General features: G+C 34.7%; 1 protein-coding gene across 1 annotated transcript; it reads right to left on the bottom strand.

Moving 5' to 3' along the window:
• Window positions 1-10278: 10278 nt before the first annotated feature.
• Window positions 10279-20456, bottom strand: LOC149560206 (UDP-glycosyltransferase 91C1-like). Its single transcript, XM_089827579.1, has 4 exons — window positions 20372-20456; window positions 17526-18547; window positions 17119-17276; window positions 10279-10531 (listed from the first exon to the last, which is right to left on the bottom strand). The coding sequence occupies exons 1-4, from the start codon at window positions 20454-20456 to the stop codon at window positions 10279-10281; spliced, it is 1518 nt and encodes a 505-aa protein (XP_089683705.1).
• Between the last annotated feature and the right edge of the window lie 646 nt (window positions 20457-21102).

The raw sequence follows: 21102 nt of genomic DNA, 5'->3' as shown, positions 1-21102 counted from the left end.
TAGAAGGAAAACTAAACATTATCGAGATTCTAGCCAGGTATTAGAGGAAGAAGAAAGAAGAGCTAAAGCCTTGGAAAGAGTTTTTCAAAGGAGAGATATCCAGAGAGAAAAAAGACAATTAAGACAATAAGCTCATAGATAAACTAGACCCAGCATCCTAGAACAATTTAGGTTCCTCAAAAAGTACCAAGGAACATGGTGGGAAGGATCCTACCTTTGATAAACTTGTAGAGCTCGACATTCCTATTTTAGACGTCCCAAAGCAAAAAGGTGAAGGTAAAAGTTGGAGCAGACCCCCTTCCCCTATTAGAAATCAGGACACAAGTACTTCACATTCCACTTGTCAAGTGTTAGCACTTCATGGAGTTACTAACCCTCTACTTGTTAATTCTTTGCCATATATTGCTAGAAAAATCATTATTGCTCCATGGGCCATGGCAACAGGGCCATTAGCATTAAACACTTACCATCCACTCCTGGCTGGTTCAATGAAGAATTTTCCTAAATTCTCACGTGATGGGAAAGTCACTACAGATGAACATTTTAAAGCTTTCTTTGTGGCTACTCATATCTTAGGAGTGGGACATGAAGATGTTGCTATAAGACTATTTGTAGAAACCCTCATAGATAGCATAAAAGATTGGTTTTATCATCTAGTTGACGGCTCAGTAACTAATTGGGATACAATGAGAACTTAATTTGAGACAAGATTCAAAATTGCAGAAGATGAGCATGCCTTGCTAACATAGTTGACTTCAATTAATATGCAACCAACTATGAGCATGAGGTATTTCATTGCTAAATTCAATAAGATTAATAGTATAATTCCTACTGCTAACAGATCCACAACTAGTAATCTAGAAAATTTCTTTATTAGTGCTATGCCTCATGATATCAATTATGATATGAGAAGAGCACATCCCACTGCTCTGGCTAACAAACAAAAGAAAGTGATTGAATGTGAGGACGATTTAATTTTCATGGGAAAATGGAAATGAGAGCTTCAAACTAAAGGGAGTTCTAGTAACACCACATCATCACAAGAGATGATTTAAAAGTTGTCTAATGAACTAGTAGTAATGAAAAAGTAGTTACTAGGATTCAATACCTCTTGTCAATAGAATTACCAACATTCACCAGGAACAAGCAATGAAAGTAGATTTTCACAACTTACAAGCCCACAACCTAGGTTGCAAATCAAAGCAGCATTGAAAAAAGGAAATATGTGTGTCTTTCATTTTACCACAGATCATGACAGTGAGAATTGTTCAGATACTACTCATATGATGTAGTTGTTATCTACTAATGAATTAAACACTATGGCCCCTTGTTTAGAACTTGATTCTTATTCAAATGGTGACTCTAGAAATTTATTTTTAGAATATGAATTAGATTCTGTTTTATTCAACCATTAATGGATCTTCATACATAGTACTTACGCATCAACAAAGGTTAAAGAACCAAACCTCTAGTCACACTCACAAGAATTACTTCAGTCCTGAATGAGCAATGTACATACTGATCAAGGAGCATGTACTTGACAAACAGGTAAGGACAAGACATCCTTTTATTTCATTCAATTTTGTGAAGAGTCAAAAATTCAAATTTCCATTATTGATTATTTAAAGTCACATACTTTTGAGTTAAAAAGACTAGTAGACTGATGTAAACGAAACACATCAAATGCTAATTGTAACATAATGGTTGAAAAAGAAGATGAAACCTTGACATCTAGTTTGTTTAATCAAGAAGATTCCATAGTTTTAGCAACCTCTCCTGGGAAAAAGGCTAAACCTTTTTATATCTCATTGTACATCACTAGATGCAAATTCAGTAATTGTATAATAAATTAAGGTGCGTCGAATAATGTTATGCCTTATTCTATAGCTAAAGCTTTCGGTCTCAATCTTACTAAAGTGCATTCGAGATGCTATTCAATGGATGCCAAAAAATTTCCCTTGGATAGATTGAAGATGCTCAAGTACCTTTAGCTTCACATCCAGAAAAGAAGCTCATATTGACTATGCTAGTAGCTGATATCCCAACAAGCTATGGACTTCTGTTAAGTAGAAGTTTTTGTTGTGACTTAGGAGGAGAAATAAAACTAGACTGGTCCCACGCAGTAATACCTATTAGGAAGAAGAAATTCAAATTAGAACCTAAAGAAAAGGAAAAGTTCATAGTGTTGAAATCAAACAACCCTAAGGCTCAAATCCTATATCAAGAATTAGAGTTTGGTAATTATATGTTGTTTACTAAAGAAAACCAAAAAGAAAAAATGGATGAAAATCCAAGCAATAAAGCTTCCAATGAAAATAAAGATGTACCAAGCATATGGAAGCTTGAATTTGACAAAAGTTGTGCCTCTCTAGGATCTAGAGCTAGTGTAGTATTGATATCCCCAGAAGGAGAACCTAAACCTATGGCTTTCAAATTAGAATTTTTGAATATGAATAACAATGTAGAATATGAGGCCTTATTACTTGGGATAATGATAGGAAAAGAAAAAGGAATAAAGAGTTGAAAAGCCCAAGGTGATGAGGAGCTTGTTGTAAAGTAGGTAAAGGGGTAGTATTCTGTTAAAAATCACAAGCTGAAAAATTACAGGAATAGAGTCTCGGATGAGATTGTAGGACTAGATGCCTTCTCCATTGAAGTAGTTCTGAGAGAGATGAATACCAAAGCTGATTCCTTGGTTGTCTCTGCCTCCCTATTACTTCCTCACCTAGATTTCCAAGAGAAGAAGTACCATATTAAAATTGTTTATCAATCTATCATTCCAAATAACATAGAATCATGGAAAGTTTTCAATGATCATAAAAGTTTGCAGATGTTCCTTGAGAATGACAAGTTTAGCTTTGAGCACAAATCTAATGGAAGTAATCATGAAAGCCCTGATGCAGAGAAAGAACAGAGCCAAAATGTGGAAGTTTAGTTGAAAGGCAACATTATTCCCCCATATTTCATGGCCTTAGAAAAACTATTTAATAGACATGAAACTAATATAAAGTAGAAGAGAGTAGAAAAGGGGCCAACAATGTGTGTATATGAAGGAGTTAACATTGGAGATATCCATAATCCCAAACTAATTAACATTGGGATGTGTTGTTGACCCAAAGAGAAAGAGGCCACAAAGAATCTATTTGTGGAATATAGAGATGTTTTCTCTTGGAGCTTGAAGATTTAAAAATTTATAGAAATGGGAAGGTAAAACACGAAATTCTACTAAACCCTGATGTAGTTCCTTTTTGGCTTTCACTCTACATTCAATTAATCTTGGAGAGGCTAGAAATGATACAAAGGTGGGCCTATGGAGATAAAGTAATGAGGTGATAGAAGAACAATTGGAGAGCCTCAAATTGTCAAAAGTCAAGATGAAGGCCAAGATTGAAGAATTAAAAAAATTTATCAGGTAGTTAGTTGTTCCATTGGCAAAAATTACTAGTGTGCCTACTACTGAGAACCCCATAGTAGAGGTAGTGCAAGCTTTCATCTCACAGCTTTAGAAAGATAGGCATTTTGGTCAGATCAGAAAAGAATGGATTGAGAAACTCAATGCAGATGGAATTGTTCTGATTGATCAAATTGGAAATGTTATCCTTCGATTGAAAACTAAGAAGGGTAATATAATATCTAATCACAACACTTTGGCTGCCGAGAAGGCAAGATGTGATGAATGCATTTCCCTCCTAAAAATGATCATCCAAATGAAGGCAAAAGAGGTGGTTGAAGCAAAGATTCTGAAGAAAGGGACTAAGCCTCTATTCGAATGGCTTCAAAGCATGCAATTTAAGCTGGAGATGATTCAAGATGCTGAAGAGGGCCTCAAAGAAACAAGGGAAAAAGTGAGGAAGACCCAAGATAGAGCATTCAAACTCATGCAAAGATTACACACTGACTCACAAACTAGTGGGCAAGGGAAAGCTCTTATTGGGGTAGAAGTAGTGAAGAACAACTTCTCCACATACTTGAGTAATCTATATGAAATGACTTCAAGCAATCAAAATAGAGTATTAGACTTGCAGACGCTTGATGGATGTGTACATGTGGCTACTGAAGAATTGACAAGTCAGCTAAATGTAGTAAAGGAGCTGCCCCAAGAGCATTTGAAGTTTCTCTTAAGATTCACTAATGTACCTATGCCTAGTCACAAAGAAATGATTCCAATTATGGTTGCTGCTAAGGCATATAGAGCGAAAACTAAAAAGGTTTAGAAGCCGAAGTGATTCATTTGATGCCGCCTTTTCATTTTCCATTGTAAACTTTGAAAATTTTATAAATTTTGTCATATGAAAAATTGGCATCTTGCCATTTTTCATCCTCAGAAGATGAACCGATTAAAATTCTTATTGTAATGGTCATCTCTCAAACTCTATATGTAAGATTAATGAAAGGGTCGGCAAATTTTGGTGTAGGATACTTGATGTTGCAAAGTCAATTGAAGAGTATTTTATGTCAATTACTTTATGTTCCAGTAAGTTGATAGTTGTTAACTAGCTAATTCTTTCTCTTAAACTGAGTTACATTAGGAAGGAAAGGATGTTTCATTCCTTTGTTTTGAGGTTGTGAATAAACCCAATAGTATGTGTTGTGGAATATGCAGAGAACGACTCGTTAGATTTTTTTTATTTCATTTATATCTTTGTTAATAATTACTGTAGATTAGTTAAGTGCCGATTGTATGAATTTATAGGATGTGTGAGTTCTATCATTTGGTACATAGACTAGAAAGTTCCCCCTACCTAGATTAAGTTCTGCTTAGGCTTAGTTCGGTTTGCCTCTTCTATTCTCAAGTTAAGAGCATACCTTGTGTTAGTGTTAGGATCAAAACATAATTCATTGCATGTCATTCCATAAGGGAGTTGTACATACCAATTTAGAGAAAAGCCAATAATCAGAGAATGGCTTTTCAACTTTTGTAACAAGATATTGTTCATGATTTGGGCACTAAGAGTCATATTCCTAAGAAACAAGAAAGGACAAATCTGCTTACCAAGAGTTACATAGTAATATCATTAGAATCATGAGATCAGTGTTAGGGATTTACTTAGTATAATGTTTATGGATCTTTAGGATTAAATGTTTAGGGTTAGCACATACAAATCTAGATTAAATTTTTTAGTTAGGATTCATAAATTAGACCATATTTTAGGTTAAAGAAACTTGTGATGATCATGCTTTACATTATTATCTAGGGAAATAAGTAGGAAGTATGGTTAGAACTTTATCTAGTTAGTGTTAAGAACCCAGAGTTAATTTTAGGGTTGTGCTTAAAGTCAAAACATTACCTGGTTAGGTTAAATTAATTTGATTAGGTTTGACATTCTTGAGGATAGTTTTTTATCATGATTATGGAACTTATATGTTATGGAACCTAGGGTTAATTTTAGGGTTACATGGTTTAGTATTAAGATTGGCATTAGGGGACCATTATTGTAGGCTTTAATCATGGTAAATTTTCATTAAGTTAGCCTGTTAAGAAAATACTTACTTGGCTAGAATTAAAAGAGTGTGTGTTCATAATATTGTTCTATCCTTATGTAGAGTAACCTATTATGGTTAGAGTTACCTAGGGTTAACTAGTGCTATAAAATTGTACATAACTTATATACTAAGATTGTTAGTGTTTAATATTAGTGTGAGATTTACATTATTCTTAAAAGTAGAATTATGATTCTACGTAAATACTTGATTTAGTAACATTAAATGTTGAGTAAGTTAATATAATTAGCTCATTACTTTGTTTAGTATTACCTAGGATTAAAAGGTAAATATATTGTGGTTCACTCTAGTTGTACATGGTTACATAGTTATATCATTAGAATCATGATTGAAATGTTACCTAGAAAGTTGATATAATGTTTAGGGATCTTTAGGAATAAATGTTAAGGTTTAGTGTACATATATCTACATTAAAGTTTTTCGTTAGCAAATTCATAAATTAGCCTATTTTTTAGGGTTAAGAATTGAGGATCATGCATCTAAAATTTGTAGTTATAAAATTAATATTCATGGTTCAGTTTGGTGATAACTTTTGGGTTAAAATGATATAACTTTAGGTTTAAAGGTTTATGTTTCTAGGGTAACTTAGATTTTATGGTTACATGGTTAGAATCAACCTGTCTTGATTCTAGGGTAAATATATAACATGCTTAGAGTTAAGATTAAATGTAAATTTACATGAGGGTTCGCATTGTGTTAGATGACATTTCTAGGGTTAGGATTTCATGATTATATTTATTTCAATTATATTTGGTTAAATCTAGTCAAGGTTTAATTAGACTTTCAAGATTAGGGTGAGGAGGTCAAGGTGAAGCTTATATTAGGGTGTGTGTGTGTGTGTGTGTGTGTGTGTGCGCGCGCGCGCGCACGTGCGTGCGTGCGTGTGTGTGCATATATACAAAAATATATATAAATTGAAGCAAAAAACATATAAAATGAGGTGAAAAAATATAAAATGTAACTAAAAACATATAAAACTAGTTTTAAAAGGAGAAAATCATGCCTTTTTGGAAGGTCAATAAATTCAGATGCCCTTTCTCTCCGTTGCACTTCTGATCGAAAATACTTGCCATAGTCCAAAATGACATGTGGGGTCAGGTCAAGCATATTTCAATCTATCCCATTTTTTTAGTTTTGATCAAAACTATATAAACTAGTGTCAATCAAAACTACTTTATATAGTTTTGATCAAAAATTGGAAGCTCGACCGTGGGTTTAATAAATCATGGTCCAGCTTCTTAGTTCTGATCAAAACAACCTTAAAATTTTTGATCAAAACTTTTAAGGTAGTTTCAATAAGAACCAGGTGGCATTAAACATTTCTATCGAAACTTTGCTTAAAGTTTCTATTGAAACTAAAATGTGAAATTTTTGTGGTCACACAATTTTGGAGGATTTTCTTCCTCCAAAAAAGTGTAACCCACTATTTTGGGTTCACCCATATGTCAGAAAAGAAAAGGAGCTATAGCATGGACATAAAATGATCTAAAATAATATACAAGTTAAGACATTATTAAATATGACACTTAGTCGATGGAATGAGATAAGTTGATTAGATAAAGATGTAGGTTGTTTAATAAAATAATATATTATTTAAGGGAATAAGAACCGGAAATGTTAATTAATTGAAGAATTGTTTCTCCAACACAATATATCCATAGGAATTAGACCTAGTGCCATTTCAAAAAAAAGATAACTTTGATGTTGCAAAAGGAATATGCATTGACAAGGATAGTAGAAGGCAGATTCTCTATTTATAAGATAAAGAAATCTATATTCACCATACTAGTGTTAAATTCATTCCTAGCTTTCCAAGATATATGTGTATGTAAGTAAATATATCATTGTTGTCATACTAACTTAAATAGGAATATATAAAAAGGATAAGAATCCAAATTATTATCTTTTGAAAAAACCTCAAGAATTTAGAAATCAAGTGTAATTCCGTTTACAAATTATCTTCCACCTTGGTCCAAAGACTTAAAATTTTAGATATTGGTGGTTGGAAAAAGGATCATGGTATATGTGGTGCATCCTAGCATGAAAGAATATGTAAGAAAAGTATAAAATCTAAGAAAAGAGATAATTGGACAACTAACAAAAGGAATACAAAATAGAAATAAGACCTACTAAAGTAATTAGAGGAAACAAAGGGTCTCAATATATTGCCGAACAAGTTGAACTTGAGTTTAAAGAATATAGAAATTCAACCTTATCAATTAAGAAATTAAAGTTTCAAAGAAGGTGACTGATATGTATAACTATAAAGGTGATCAATTGGTCTTAAAATAGATGGCTATCAAATATAATTTTCAAAGTCACAATGTTCATGGTAATGGTAATTCCTATAGTTAAAAACTTTATTTTGACTTTCTTGGTGATTTTTCATAACATGCATACAGATTTTGAGATTTTTTTTGGGTATCTATATTTTCTAAAAAAGAAAGAAGAATTATTTTTCTATAGATCATATAAAATTGGTGCTCTATATTTGGAGAGGAGACTATGTTATTTTGTAGTATTTCATTAAAGATGCTTTCTCAAGCTTAATCTTTATGAATTCCTATGCAATTTTTAAAAAAAAATTCTTTCACCCTTTTATTTGAACCAATTATGAATTGAATAGAAATCTATGCCATTTTTTTTGGTTAGTTATCTTTATCTAAATTTATCATATTAGTTATGAGGTTTTTACTGATTTTGATATTGCTACATACTCCTTCAATCATAGGTAACTAAAACTATATCATGTATGTTCTGATAACAAAGGTAAATAGATGAATAGGATTATTAATGAGTGTATGTCTTATCTTTTAAAAAAAATGTAAATACTTTTCTAGAAAGATATGAAAGTTATTAATTATGGCATGGATTTGATTCTTTTTTTTTTAAATTGACAACATTTCCTACATTTAGATCTTGATGATTTATTCTAGTTTATTTCTAATGTAATTTTGATATATGTAATAAAAAAATTCAGCACATTGCCTTAATTTAGTTTTACTTGAGTTATCTTTTCCCTTTCCAGATGCCCCTATTAATGAAGAATCATCGACTAAATTTATAAGGTTCTTCAGTGGTGGCAATTGACTCCCACAACATATGAACTTCCTATAAGATGTATTACTTTTTTGTGTTACCAAAATCAAGATCAACTATAAACATTTCATGAATTTATTATGTCACTAGTGGAATGTAACCTTTGATCTTTCAAACTAACTTCTTTTTTCAACATGATATACATAAATAATAGATATTTATGACATAATAAAATATTAAATATAGCTATACATAAATAATAGATATCTATGGTATAGTGGTCTATTAAACTATAGCTATATGTAAGTATATAGAGTATAATATCCCATGAAAAAAAGATTGAAAAATATAAGGCATCTTGTATTTACATGCATAGGCAACTTGTTTAAAACTTCAAAATTCTATCATGCTCACATGATTTTTATCTCTTATATTAGTAATTTTAATTCATATAACATGAAATGTCCTCCATATACTATCTATACATGTCTTAATATACATATAATATTCTGAAGTCAACCAATAAATTAAAGTTTTATGTTTATGCTTCCTGATAAAATTTTATTACTTATGTTTACTAAGAGATCAATTAAATTAATAGTTATGTGTAAGAGAACACCAAATATTTCAACACTCTTGAGGATCAACCAACTATAAAGTATATTTCATTCTATTAAAATGTAAACAATATGTATCTTAAACTATTATGTCTTCATAAATATAATTTATGCATGATAGTACTAAACTCTATTTATACACATCAAAGAGTAATACAAATGCTATCTATATTAAAATATTATTTGTATTGTGATAAGAAATTTTTACAAGTGAGCACTAGCATTTTATGGGAAATTAAACTATATTTACAAGTATTCTTACTTTGCCTAAAATATTTTTTGTAATCAAGGTCGCAATCCTACCATTGTATTCAATCTAGCAATAATATCTTGCACATCAAATAATATAAGCTCTATACAACTATTCAACTAGCAACCACAGTATGCCATTTTCTTTCCTTGTAGCATCTCTTGTTAGAAATGATAAGGCCCATGGTAGGTAAAATCAGTATATGTAATCATATATTGTTTCAACTATGGGTACTCATACATAATCCTTAGATGGATTGTTAGGGACATAACTTGAAGCATGATTATATTGTTAAGATAAGTATAAATTTAACTATTTTAAAAGATTAAATAAAAAATAACAATAAAAATATAGTTTTCAGTTGTCATATGTGGAAAAAAGAACCAATGCTGATATGAGAGACTCCTTACTCATCCCAAAGAGGAAACCTTATATTTCTTGAATCCTTGATAACACTAGGTCTATCATGGCACTCATGTCTCTTTACTAGGCCATCCAAATACAATCAACACTATTTTTACCATGGTTTTTATGTCACTCTACCAAGAGGAAAGACCATAAATAATGCAAGCCATATATGAGAAATATTGGGATGAAATCCATACACAAATAAGGTGGGTCATATAAGCCTTCATACATTTTTTAATGCATAGGCAAATAGATGCACAACACTACTCAATCCACTTACTAAATACTAAACCATACAATCATATAAACTTAAAAAGTTTAATTTGATTCATAGAAAATAGAAACACAATATAACAATCTAACACACACTATGATTTTCAAGTTCCCAAGACTAACATAGTGGGCATTATTCACCTAATGATTTGTAAAGATTGTGATGAAATGCCCATCCCATTAAGCAAGCTATTTATTGAAGGATGTAAGCATAGAAACAAAGTTCTTTATGTTTCTTTCACAAACTTCAAAATTCTTGCTAGTCAATGTGTCACTTATCTTCTTGGCATTGTGTTTGATCTGTGCTCCTTCTTCACTCATTACAATTCTAATTGCCTGACTAATATCCTCTTTAGTAAAAGACCCATCCTCTTCATTTCTTCTCACATCCACTCCCAACTTCAACTCATGTGCAAGCTTTGTGGCTAACCCTGAAATGTCCCTTTACTGATTTTTTATGATATTTCCAGCCTCAAATCAGAACTTTAAAATCAAACAACCAATATTACAAAGATCTGCCAATTTTCCAATAAAACCCAAATCGGGTATGTCCAAATTAGTGCCAAAAACTTCACAACTTCACAAATTATTAATAAATCTGAAAATGGACATTTTTACAGAGATTTCAGCAGCATAACAGCCTACAAAATGACATTTTCAGATTTTTATAGCCCTTACACAACAGATCACAAATGTAGGGCAAAACTATGCTCAACCGGGCTCCCGAAATTAACACAAAAATGCCCGGAAACACCACAAAACACTCATAAATTATCTCAGAAGTTTAATCACGACCCAATACATATATTCAGCTCTATTTCAACATCATAAAGTCTGAAATACAACAGCAAACCAAACTGATATGAAACACACAACTGAAAACCCAAATTCAAACCAAAAACAACCCCGAAAACACCCAAATCGGCACTATTCAGCACAAGGGCAAACTCTGTATGAGCATGCACATGGAATGGCTTCAAACTCCCGTCCTTAGCCTTCTTGAAAATCTGCAAACTCCCGTTCTTGGGTCTCCTTCTCCACAGGTTTGGCAGCCTCTGAAGAACAACAAGAAAATTATCAAGAATCAAGATGTAGAATGAGCCCAAAATGCCTCCAAACCCCTTTTAAAGAGGGCATAACCCTAACTCACATCCAAGAGGGGTTAATAAAATATAATTTAATAATAATTTTTATTTATTAGTCCATTGGTTTCCAAAGATTAACCCTTTTTTCCGAAATTTCACCTTTTTGGAGCCTGCCTGCCTTAACAAAGTTTATTTTTTTTAATTTTTTGAATAGGGGACATGACAAGTCCTCCCCTTCCAAATATTGCTTGTCCTCAAGCAATGAAGGTTGGAATTCTCAAGAATATGTTCTCCTTCCCAAGTTGCATCCTCTAGTGGTAATCCTTTCCATTTGACCAAATGCTCTGTGATGCTCCTATTTCTCAACCTTTTCTCTCTTGTATCCAAAATCTCTTCTGGTATCAAAACTAATTTCCCTTCATCATCAAGAGGTGGTAATTCTATAGATACTATGGTTTGCTGGCCTAGAACCTTCTTTAAGCAAGATACATGAAAAATATTATGTATTTTGCTGTTTGGTGGGAGCTCCATTTCATAAGCTACCTCTCCTACCTTCTTGATGATTTTATAAGGCCCATAGAACCTTGGCTTGAGTTTCTCTGCCCCACTTCTCTTCAAGGTGCTTTGCTTATATGGCTGCAACCTAAAAAATACCAAATCTCCCACCTCAAAAGATCTTTCAATCCTTTTCCTATCAGCATATATCTTTTGTTGGTTTTGTGCATGTTGTAGATTATCCTTGAGGGACCTTATTATGTCTTGGCTTTGCTTGATGAAATCACTTGCTGCGGGTACTCTGCTATCGGAAAGTATTAGATCAACAAAGGAAAGGGCATCGTAACCATAAAGAGCACGAAAAGGAGGCATACCAATAGACATGTGATGAGATGTATTGTAACAATACTCCCCTAGGTGTAACCATTTCACCCAAGCATGTTGTTGATTTGAAACATAGTTCCTCAAATATCCTTCTATCCATTTATTAATTATCTCTGTTTGTCCATCTGTTTGAGGGTGATAGCTAGTACTGGGAGTGAGTTCAGTTCCTGCCAAATGAAAGAGCTCCTTCCAAAAAGAGCTGAGGAATCTACTGTCCCGGTCACTAACAATGTTTCTAGGCAAACCATGTAATCTAAAAATTTCCTTGAAGAACAATTCGGCCACTTGTGATGCCTTGAAATCATATGTGATAGGAAAGAAATGTGCATACTTAGTTAGTCTATCTACCACCACATATATGCAATCCTTACCTTGAACCTTGGGCAACCCAGTGATGAAATCCATGGAAATACTTTCCCATTTTTGTTTAGGAATAGGAAGTGGCTGCAACAACCCTGCAGGAAAATTTTGCTCACTCTTGCTTTGTTGGCATACCATACATTCCTTAATGTGTTTAAGGACATCCTCCATCATACCCTTCCATGAAAACCGCTCTCGAATTTGCCTGTATGTCTTGAAGTATCCCTGGTGACCAGCCAAAGGTGTGTCATGAAAGGCCCTCAATATCCTCTCCTTAGTTTTTGACCCTGGCACTAAGAAGATCCTGTTCTTGTAATAAATCAATTCATCAACAACCTTGTACCTATTATCATCCACTAACTTATCCAAAATCTTGGTGGCAAATGAATCTTTAGCATACTCTAAAATTATGGAGACTTTCCAATCAGCAGAGATAGATGATAAGGAACACAAAGTGGGCTTTCTTGAGAGAGCATCAGCAACCACATTATTCTTTCCTTTCATGTATTCAATATCAAAATCATAAGCTTGCAATTTGCTTACCCATTTTTGTTGACGATCATTCAAATCCCTTTGGTTCAAGAAGAACCTGAGGCTATTATGGTCTGTCTTTACAATGAATCTCCCACATACCAAATATTGTCTAAACTTATGAAGTGCATGCATGATTGCCAACATTTCCTTATCATAGATGGAGTACCCTTTCTCTGATTGATTTAATTTTCGACTCTCAAATGCTATTGGATGTCCCCTTTGAGTTAGGACAGCCCCTATACCTTCTCCCGAAGCATCACATTCAACAACAAAAGGTAAAGAGAAATCTGGAATTGCAAGCACAGGGCATGAACTCATTACCTCCTTAAGATTATCAAATGTTTTTTGTGCCTCTTCTGTCCAAACAAAAGCTCCTTTCTTTGTCAAATCAGTCAAGGGGGCAGCAAGCTGAGAAAATCCCTTGGCAAATCTCCTATAGTAGCTACACAACCCGAAGAAACCTCTCAACTATGTAAGATTAGTGGGTGGAGGCCAATCCAAAATTGCCTGGATTTTTTGTTGATCAACCTGTACTCCTTTAGAGCTTATAATATGTCCCAAATATAGGATCTCTGTCAAACCAAACTCACATTTAGATAGCTTAGCATAGAAGGATTGCTGCTCCAAGATTCCCAAAACAGTGTCTATGTGCTTTAGATGCTCTTCCCATGTTTTACTGTATATCAAGATATCATCAAAAAATACCAAAACAAATTTTCGAAGATGCTGACTGAATACCTTATTCATACAAGATTGGAATGTTGCTGGTGCATTAGTGAGTCCAAATGGCATAACAAGAAATTCAAAGTGCCCATAGTGACATCTGAAAGTAGTCTTTTCCACATCTTCACTCCTCATTCGGATTTGATGGTAGCCTGATCTTAAGTCAATTTTTGAGAAGTATACAGCACCATGTAACTCATCAATGAGTTCATCTATGCGTGGTATGGGATACCTATTTTTTATGGTCTTCTTGTTTAGAGCCCTGTAGTCTATACACATTCTCATTGTACCATCCTTTTTCTTGACAAGTACCACAGATGATGCAAATGGACTAGAGCTAGGCCTTATGAATCCCATGTCTAGGAGTTCTTTAATAGTTTTTTCAATTTCTTCCTTATAACCTCTTGGATGGCGGTATGGGGTTGTTATAACTGGTTTGGCACCCTGTTCTAACTCTATAACATGCTCAAAACCTCTATCTGGTGGTAATCCTGGAGGCAAGTCATTGAAAACTATACTATGCTTATCAAGAATATTTTGAATTTCAAAATGGAAATTAGCTTGATTCTTGGGAGAGCTTGTTGGTTGGATTATGACTCCTGCTGCCCATGTTACTTGTCCTCTTCGAAAAGTCCTCTCCATCCTCTTTGCAGAGACCGCCTTAGGTGCTCCATTTGATAACCCTCTCAATATGACTTCTTTCCCATTGGAATGAAATTTAAACTCCATAGTTTGATGGTTCATGTAATAGCCTCCGATAGAGTGCAACCATTGAACACCCAATACAAGATCTGTCTCCCCAATACCAACCACATAGAAGTCATCACATAACTCATAATCTCCTAAGGTCATCTTGAGTTGTTTCACCACCCGTGTGCAAGGCATAGTGAATCCATCAGCTACAGTAACATTGAATCCCTCAAAATCTTCTGCTTTAAGCCCTCTTTTCATGACAAATCCCTCATCAATAAAATTGTGAGTTGCCCCACTATCAAGAAGAACAGTCAACCTTTGCCCTGCTAGTACCCCTCGAATTCGGAAGGGATGGTATCTTGGGACTCCTGATAATGTTGCTAAAGTGCCATCCTTGCTGATTTCTTTTACTTTCTCTTCTTCTACCTCCTCCTTAGTATCATGAAATTCCTCATGCTCATCTGAATCAGATTCTGAAGCAACTTCAATATAGTGCACTTGACCTTTCTCCAAACATCTGTGTCCTGGAACCCATGGTTCTCTACAAGTAAAACAAAGCTTTTTCCTTCGTAATTCACTCCTAGTCTCTTCATCTACCTTTTTTTTGCCACATTTGTCACATCTTTTGGTGGTAGTGTTCGGAAAGTCTTTTTCTGAAAATTTCCCTTATGTTGCCAAAGATTTGGGGGTTTTTGATTAGTGATTGATTTCATAGGCACGCAAGTTTCAAGTTGCAAGCTTCTTTTGATAGCTTCCTGTAAGGTTGAGGGTGAGAAAGCCTTAACCAAACCCTTAACAGAATCTTCTAAACCATCAAGGAAAAGATAAATGATCCTCTTTTCACTCATATCAGGTACCATAACAGCCACTTTTTGAAATTCTTCTATATACTCATTAACTGATTTGGTTTGCTTCAACTTTGACAATTCTTTAAAGTACTCTTCATCATCCTTGAGGTCAAATCTATCTATCACCCTTTGACTGAAATCTTCAAATGTAGTTACCTGATCGTGACCTTGAGTAGTCATTCCATGATACCACCAATCATAGGCTACATCTTCCAAGTGTAGACTTGCAAATTGAATAGCATCAATCTCTTTCATGGGGTTAAGTGTGAAGAAAGTTTGTAATTTTTGTAGCCATGCTCTAGCTGAAATTTTATTTGTTCCATCAAAAGTAGGCGCTGTAAACTTGCTTATTTTATTTTTGAGCTCTCTTCCACTTGTGTCATGCTCCCTCCTATTCTCTTTCTTGGGCATCAAAGCGTTCATCATATCCACATATTCTCTAAAAGGAACTGAACTACGAAAGTCATCGTCTAAGCCATTGTAAGTAGCTCTTAATGTAATCAAATTACCTGTAACCTCTTCCACTGGATTAATGGCTGGATTTGGTACTGGTGGCTCATCTGTAGGCAAGAAAATGGATTTGGTTGATTTAGATGGTGTGGATCTCCCATTTCTCGGCTCCTCTGAAGTGCTCCCTTTCTCATTAATAGATGCAATTCCTTGTAATTTTTTTGTCAATATCCGCAAAGCCTCTCTAGTTTCCGCCAAACCATCCACTGTTTGCTTCTGAGTATTTTGGATGTCTTGGAAGAATTTCTTTGCCATCTCATCTGGATCAGCCATACTTTTTTCTTCCTTGGATTTTGTACTTTTGCTTTCAACTGGGGGTTTAATCAAAATTTCTTTATTCTTTTCTCGCTGCAAATATCTTTTTTCTCTTTCACTTAGTTGCATGCAATCATAAAATATGACATGCAAGATCTGGGTAGTTATCAAAACTTGACATGCAAGATCTGGGTAGTTGTTAAAACTGACATGCAACTTCTACAAACCCTCAGGCTGGCAAGATCACGGCTCTGATACCACTGAAATGTCCCTTTACTGATTTTTTATGATATTTCCAGCCTCAAATCAAAATTTTAAAATCAAACAACCAATATTACAAAGATCTGCCAATTTTCCAATAAAACCCAAATCGGGTATGTCCAAATTAGTGCCAAAAACTTCACAACTTCACAAATTATTAATAAATCTGAAAATGGACATTTTTACAGAGATTTCAGTAGCATAACAGCCTACAAAATGACATTTCCAGATTTGTATAGCCCTTACACAACATATCACAAATGTAGGGCAAAACTATGCTCAATCGGGCTCCCGAAATTAACACAAAAATGCCCGGAAACACCACAAAACACTCATAAATTATCTCAGAAGTTTAATCACGACCCAATACATATATTCAGCTCTATTTCAACATCATAAAGTCTGAAATACAACAGCAAACCAAACTGATATGAAACACACAACTGAAAACCCAAATTCAAACCAAAAACAACCCCGAAAACACCCAAATCGGCACTATTCAGCACAAGGGCAAACTCTGTATGAGCATGCACATGAAATGGCTTCAAACTCCCGTCCTTAGCCTTCCTGGAAACCTGCAAACTCCCGTTCTTGGGTCTCCTTCTCCACAGGTTTGGCAGCCTCTGAAGAACAACAAGAAAATTATCAAGAATCAAGATGTAGAATGAGCCCAAAATGCCTCCAAACCCCTTTTAAAGAGGGCATAACCCTAACTCACGTCCAAGAGGGGTTAATAAAATATAATTTAATAATAATTTTTATTTATTAGTCCATTGGTTTCCAAAGATTAACCCTTTTTTCCGAAATTTCACTTTGTTGGAGCCTGCCTGCCTTAACAAAGTTTATTTTTTTTAATTTTTTGAATAGGGGACATGACAAACCCTTGCTCAAATTGCATTGGAAGAGTTACAAATGGCACACCAAACCTCATGCCTTCTGTCACTGAGTTCCATCCACAGTGGGTCAGAAATGCAGCCGTAGAACGATGATTCAAAATGTGTAACTGTGGAGCCCACTTAGTCATCACTAGTCCCTTTTCCTACATAAAAAATCAAGCAATTAATATTAGAACACATTTAAATAGAATAGATTTTAAGACACCTAGGAACATAGAAACAGTTAATCTCTAGTGATTTCAAAGGAATTAGCCCTTAAACATTTCACACTAAGAAATAAATTAAGCTTGGAATATTAAGTCAAGTTTGACTATTTAACACTTTTAGCCTAGGAATCAAGTCTTAGTGAATGATGGTTAAGCCCTCTCAAAAATTAATACTGCCGTACCTACCCCGAGCTGATCTAAGAAATATTGGGACAAGTCATTTCTAGCAGGCAGAAACCAGAGGAACGATGCGTTGCTCTCTTGCAATCCCATAGACACCGCGTCGAGCTGTTGTGGGGTGAGGATGTACTCGCTGCCAAAAGACAAGACCTCAACGGAAGCATCGGGCTGCCTGTCGAGCCACTGCAAGCAAACGTCATCAACGGGGAGCGGCGGGAGTTTACGCATGAGTATTCCAACGGGGTACACCGGCCGCTTGATGAGGCTCTGCAAATACTCCACGTAAACTCCTTCAACCTCCAGACAAGTATTGCACGCCACCGCCCAACTCTCCCGCATGCAGATGCTAGCGCGCTCGACAATGCTAAGCCCAGCTCCTGCATCCTCGTTATACATCAGCTCCATGGCCCTCCGAGCCTCGAACATCGCGAAGTGAATGTTATGCGAAGGGAATCCCGGCGGAGATACGGTCAGATCCTCCGCGCTAGGGTTTCTCGATGTGACGTCTAGCTGGCCTTCGAGAAACCTGAAGCCGGCCACTCCCGGTGCCATGAACAAAATGGGGACAACGGGTTTGGGCAGCTTGGCAGCCACACGAGGAACCCAGTGCTGTAACACATCGAACATCACAAAGTCAGGCGACAGCTTTTGCAACAGCGCTTCAAAGGGCTTCTCCAAGAGGTCCATGGCGACTGTGAGCAAAGGCAGTATTTGTGGCCCGTCTGCTCTCTTCATAACATCGGCGCATGATTCTACACCTTCTGGCAGCCCTTCCACGGAGGGCATCGCCAGCTCCACCAGATCTATCTCCGGCGCATCCCACACCTGCGGTTTGATTGGCAGCTTAATGTTCAGGGGAGTCGACACAATGAGAACTTTTAGACCATGACTCGTTAGCCTTTTGGCGAACTCAGCAGTGGGCGTTATGTGACCGTGGGCGAGCCACGGAAACATCACCACGCTGAGCTCTCTGTGAGTTTCAGCCGCCGTTGTTGATGCCAATAGAGAATAATGAATCAAAGAACAAGCTCAAGTTTCAGCTAACGCGCGCACACTACTTTCGGCCTCTTTGATTGGCTTCTACCGACTACAAACTTGATCTAGACATCTGCGCACTATCTTTAGGCATCTACAAACTATCTCTATGCATCTAACTTGCCTCCTTGGTCTACTCTATGTCCTTAGGCTTAGTGGACATGAAAGAAACTATAGCCTCTTGAGTTTCTTTATTAACTTCCTCATAATTTCCTCCCATAATAAGAATGGATCTTTTCTTATGCCTTAGTAATGGTGGTATTCCTTTCAAAATTTCTTTTTTGTTTTTTTCACTACTTATAGTGCATAACTTTCTCACCATATTTATTCTTATCTGTTTATCTTCTATAATTTTGATTTTCCTATTCAGCAATCTATTGTATAAATCTTTAGGTATTTGCCCCTTTATGGTATCAAACTTTTTATCCTTCAAAATCATGTTTCTAACTACAACATTTTCTATTTATCTCCTATCCATGTTATTATAAAAGTCACCATATTTATTTAACTATACAAAATTTTTATCATTAATGATTTGCATGTAAAGGTTTTCTACCTTTGGCTTCCATGCTCTTCATCCTGTTGATGTCTTGACTTCCTGATTAGCTGCTTCAACTATTCTGTCACCAGTCTCTTCCTCACACTTATATGAGATGATCTGTAGAGTTTTCCTCCTTTTTCTTGGGGTACTGATGATCTATTTTACTCTTCTTTTAGGAGGGGTTGTTATGCTTTTAGATTTCCTTGATGCAGATGTTTCCTCCATATTTACTGGTTTTCTTGGTGGTTGCTGCTATGCAACTGCTACATAAGGCATAGAAGAAGTCTGCACACTTGGTTGGGCAACTATGACCTCCTTAGTAGGTCCTGCTACTACAATGGGTATAGGGGATAAGAGCTCAGTTTGATCACTAGCTTTCATTTCCATTGCTATTCCCTTAACCTCATCAAACTCTTTTCTTATCATTTCAGATTTTTTTCAAGATAGAATCAATAACTTTTTCCACCTTTTTCTTGGATTCCTTCATTACTTGATCATTCTTTACTTCTCTCATTTTATTAGTATAAGTTCCCCATCTAGGATAGTTACAATCAACTTCAAAGTGAAGGATTAGTTGTGCATATCCTTCAATTAGATCCTCACTCATCTCATATCCCATAGGTTCAATAAATTTCACCTTGGGAACTACTACCTCCATGCATGTAAAATCTATCTCAACCATGAAACACAACTCATCTTTATATTTTTCCACTAGTGTTGGAGGTATTATATACCTTTTCTTCATTTCTTTTTGGAAATAATTCATGATCCTATCCAAGTCACTATCTCTGACTGCTTCAAGTCTTGACCTATAAGCTTGAGTGAACTGTTACATAGCGCACTCATTTTCATTCCAAACTGTGATGCTAGGAAACCTTTTGATAGCATAGAATAATATGTGTGTCAAAAGGGATTGAAATTTGAATACTACACTTCTTAACTTCTTGATTCATGAGATATTATCCAATAATTGTGTTATGATAATATGATATATATTCACTTCTTCACCTCTTACTACCAGGTAAGCTACATGAAGAAATCCTATAGGGATTGAGTCTATTCTTGATCCATGATTATAATTGTAACCCAAAATCTTGCAAATAAGTCTCACTCCATCATCTTGGATTGAATTAACTTTCATGTTCCTTCCATTGAAATATGTGTTGAGATTTGCTTCAACAAGTTTGTGCATATTTTTGATGTTTACTAGATTTCAATGGTAAATCATTGTTGCATATTTTTTCCAAATTCTTGTGTGAATTTTTGAATCTCCTACCTTTCTTTTGCACACCCGCTACCCAGCAACTTGGTTTGACATGGCTGGGTATGCCCATGCCCATACCCATACGGCTGCTACCCATACTACAAGCATGACCTTTGCCATGTACCGTGTGTCAGATAACACATTAAATGACTGACTGTCGTATTACTGTTGTAAAATTAAATTATATTTTGAATAACTTTTTCTTCTAAGCGTTTCTTAAAGAATTTATTTTCTTTCAAGTCTTTCTAATATTTTATTTTTTAAAAGTTTTTATTTACTATATTGTATTATAAAATAATAAAAGAAATAATGAATATTTTTAATTTATAATAATAATATTTTGCTGATTAGTCAATTTATTTACAATTCAATTAAATAATAAAAAACTAATTTTTATAGATTATTAAAAATATTAATAATAAATGATACATAAAATTTATTAAATGTGTCAAAATTTAATATATTGTGTCAAATTATGATTTATGTGTTATGTACTATATGAGGTATATAAGGATTAGTATTAGCAAAATAATAAAATATTATTGGTAAATAATAAACAAGTATATGTTGAGTTAAGATTATGTATATTAATAGTTAAATTTTAAATATTTTACATTATGTATGTGCATGTGTATGTATATGTGTATGTGTATGTGGATGTGTATGTGTATGTATGTGTATGTGTATGTGTATGTGTATGTGTATGTGTATGTATATGTATGTGTATATGTATATATATGTAT

The sequence above is a fragment of the Cupressus sempervirens genome, chromosome 4 (assembly GCF_028749045.1).
Source record: "Cupressus sempervirens isolate cs-2001-9-10 chromosome 4, ASM2874904v1, whole genome shotgun sequence".
Classification (NCBI taxonomy): Eukaryota; Viridiplantae; Streptophyta; class Pinopsida; order Cupressales; family Cupressaceae; genus Cupressus; species Cupressus sempervirens.
Note: the sequence above shows the minus strand (reverse complement) of the source record. Positions and strands in the feature narration are given on the sequence as shown.

Bases quoted from the DNA above. Each gene is read 5' to 3' on its own strand.
- LOC149560206 (XM_089827579.1), bottom strand. From the start codon at position 20,456: ATGGGTAGCAGCCGTATGGGTATGGGCATGGGCATACCCAGCCATGTC. The intron at 18,548-20,371 runs GTAGGAGATTCA...CTGAAACTTGAG, and splicing joins AGCGGGTGTGCAAAAGAAAG to CTTGTTCTTTGATTCATTAT. The intron at 17,277-17,525 runs GTAGGTACGGCA...TTTTTTATGTAG, and splicing joins ATTTCTTAGATCAGCTCGGG to GAAAAGGGACTAGTGATGAC.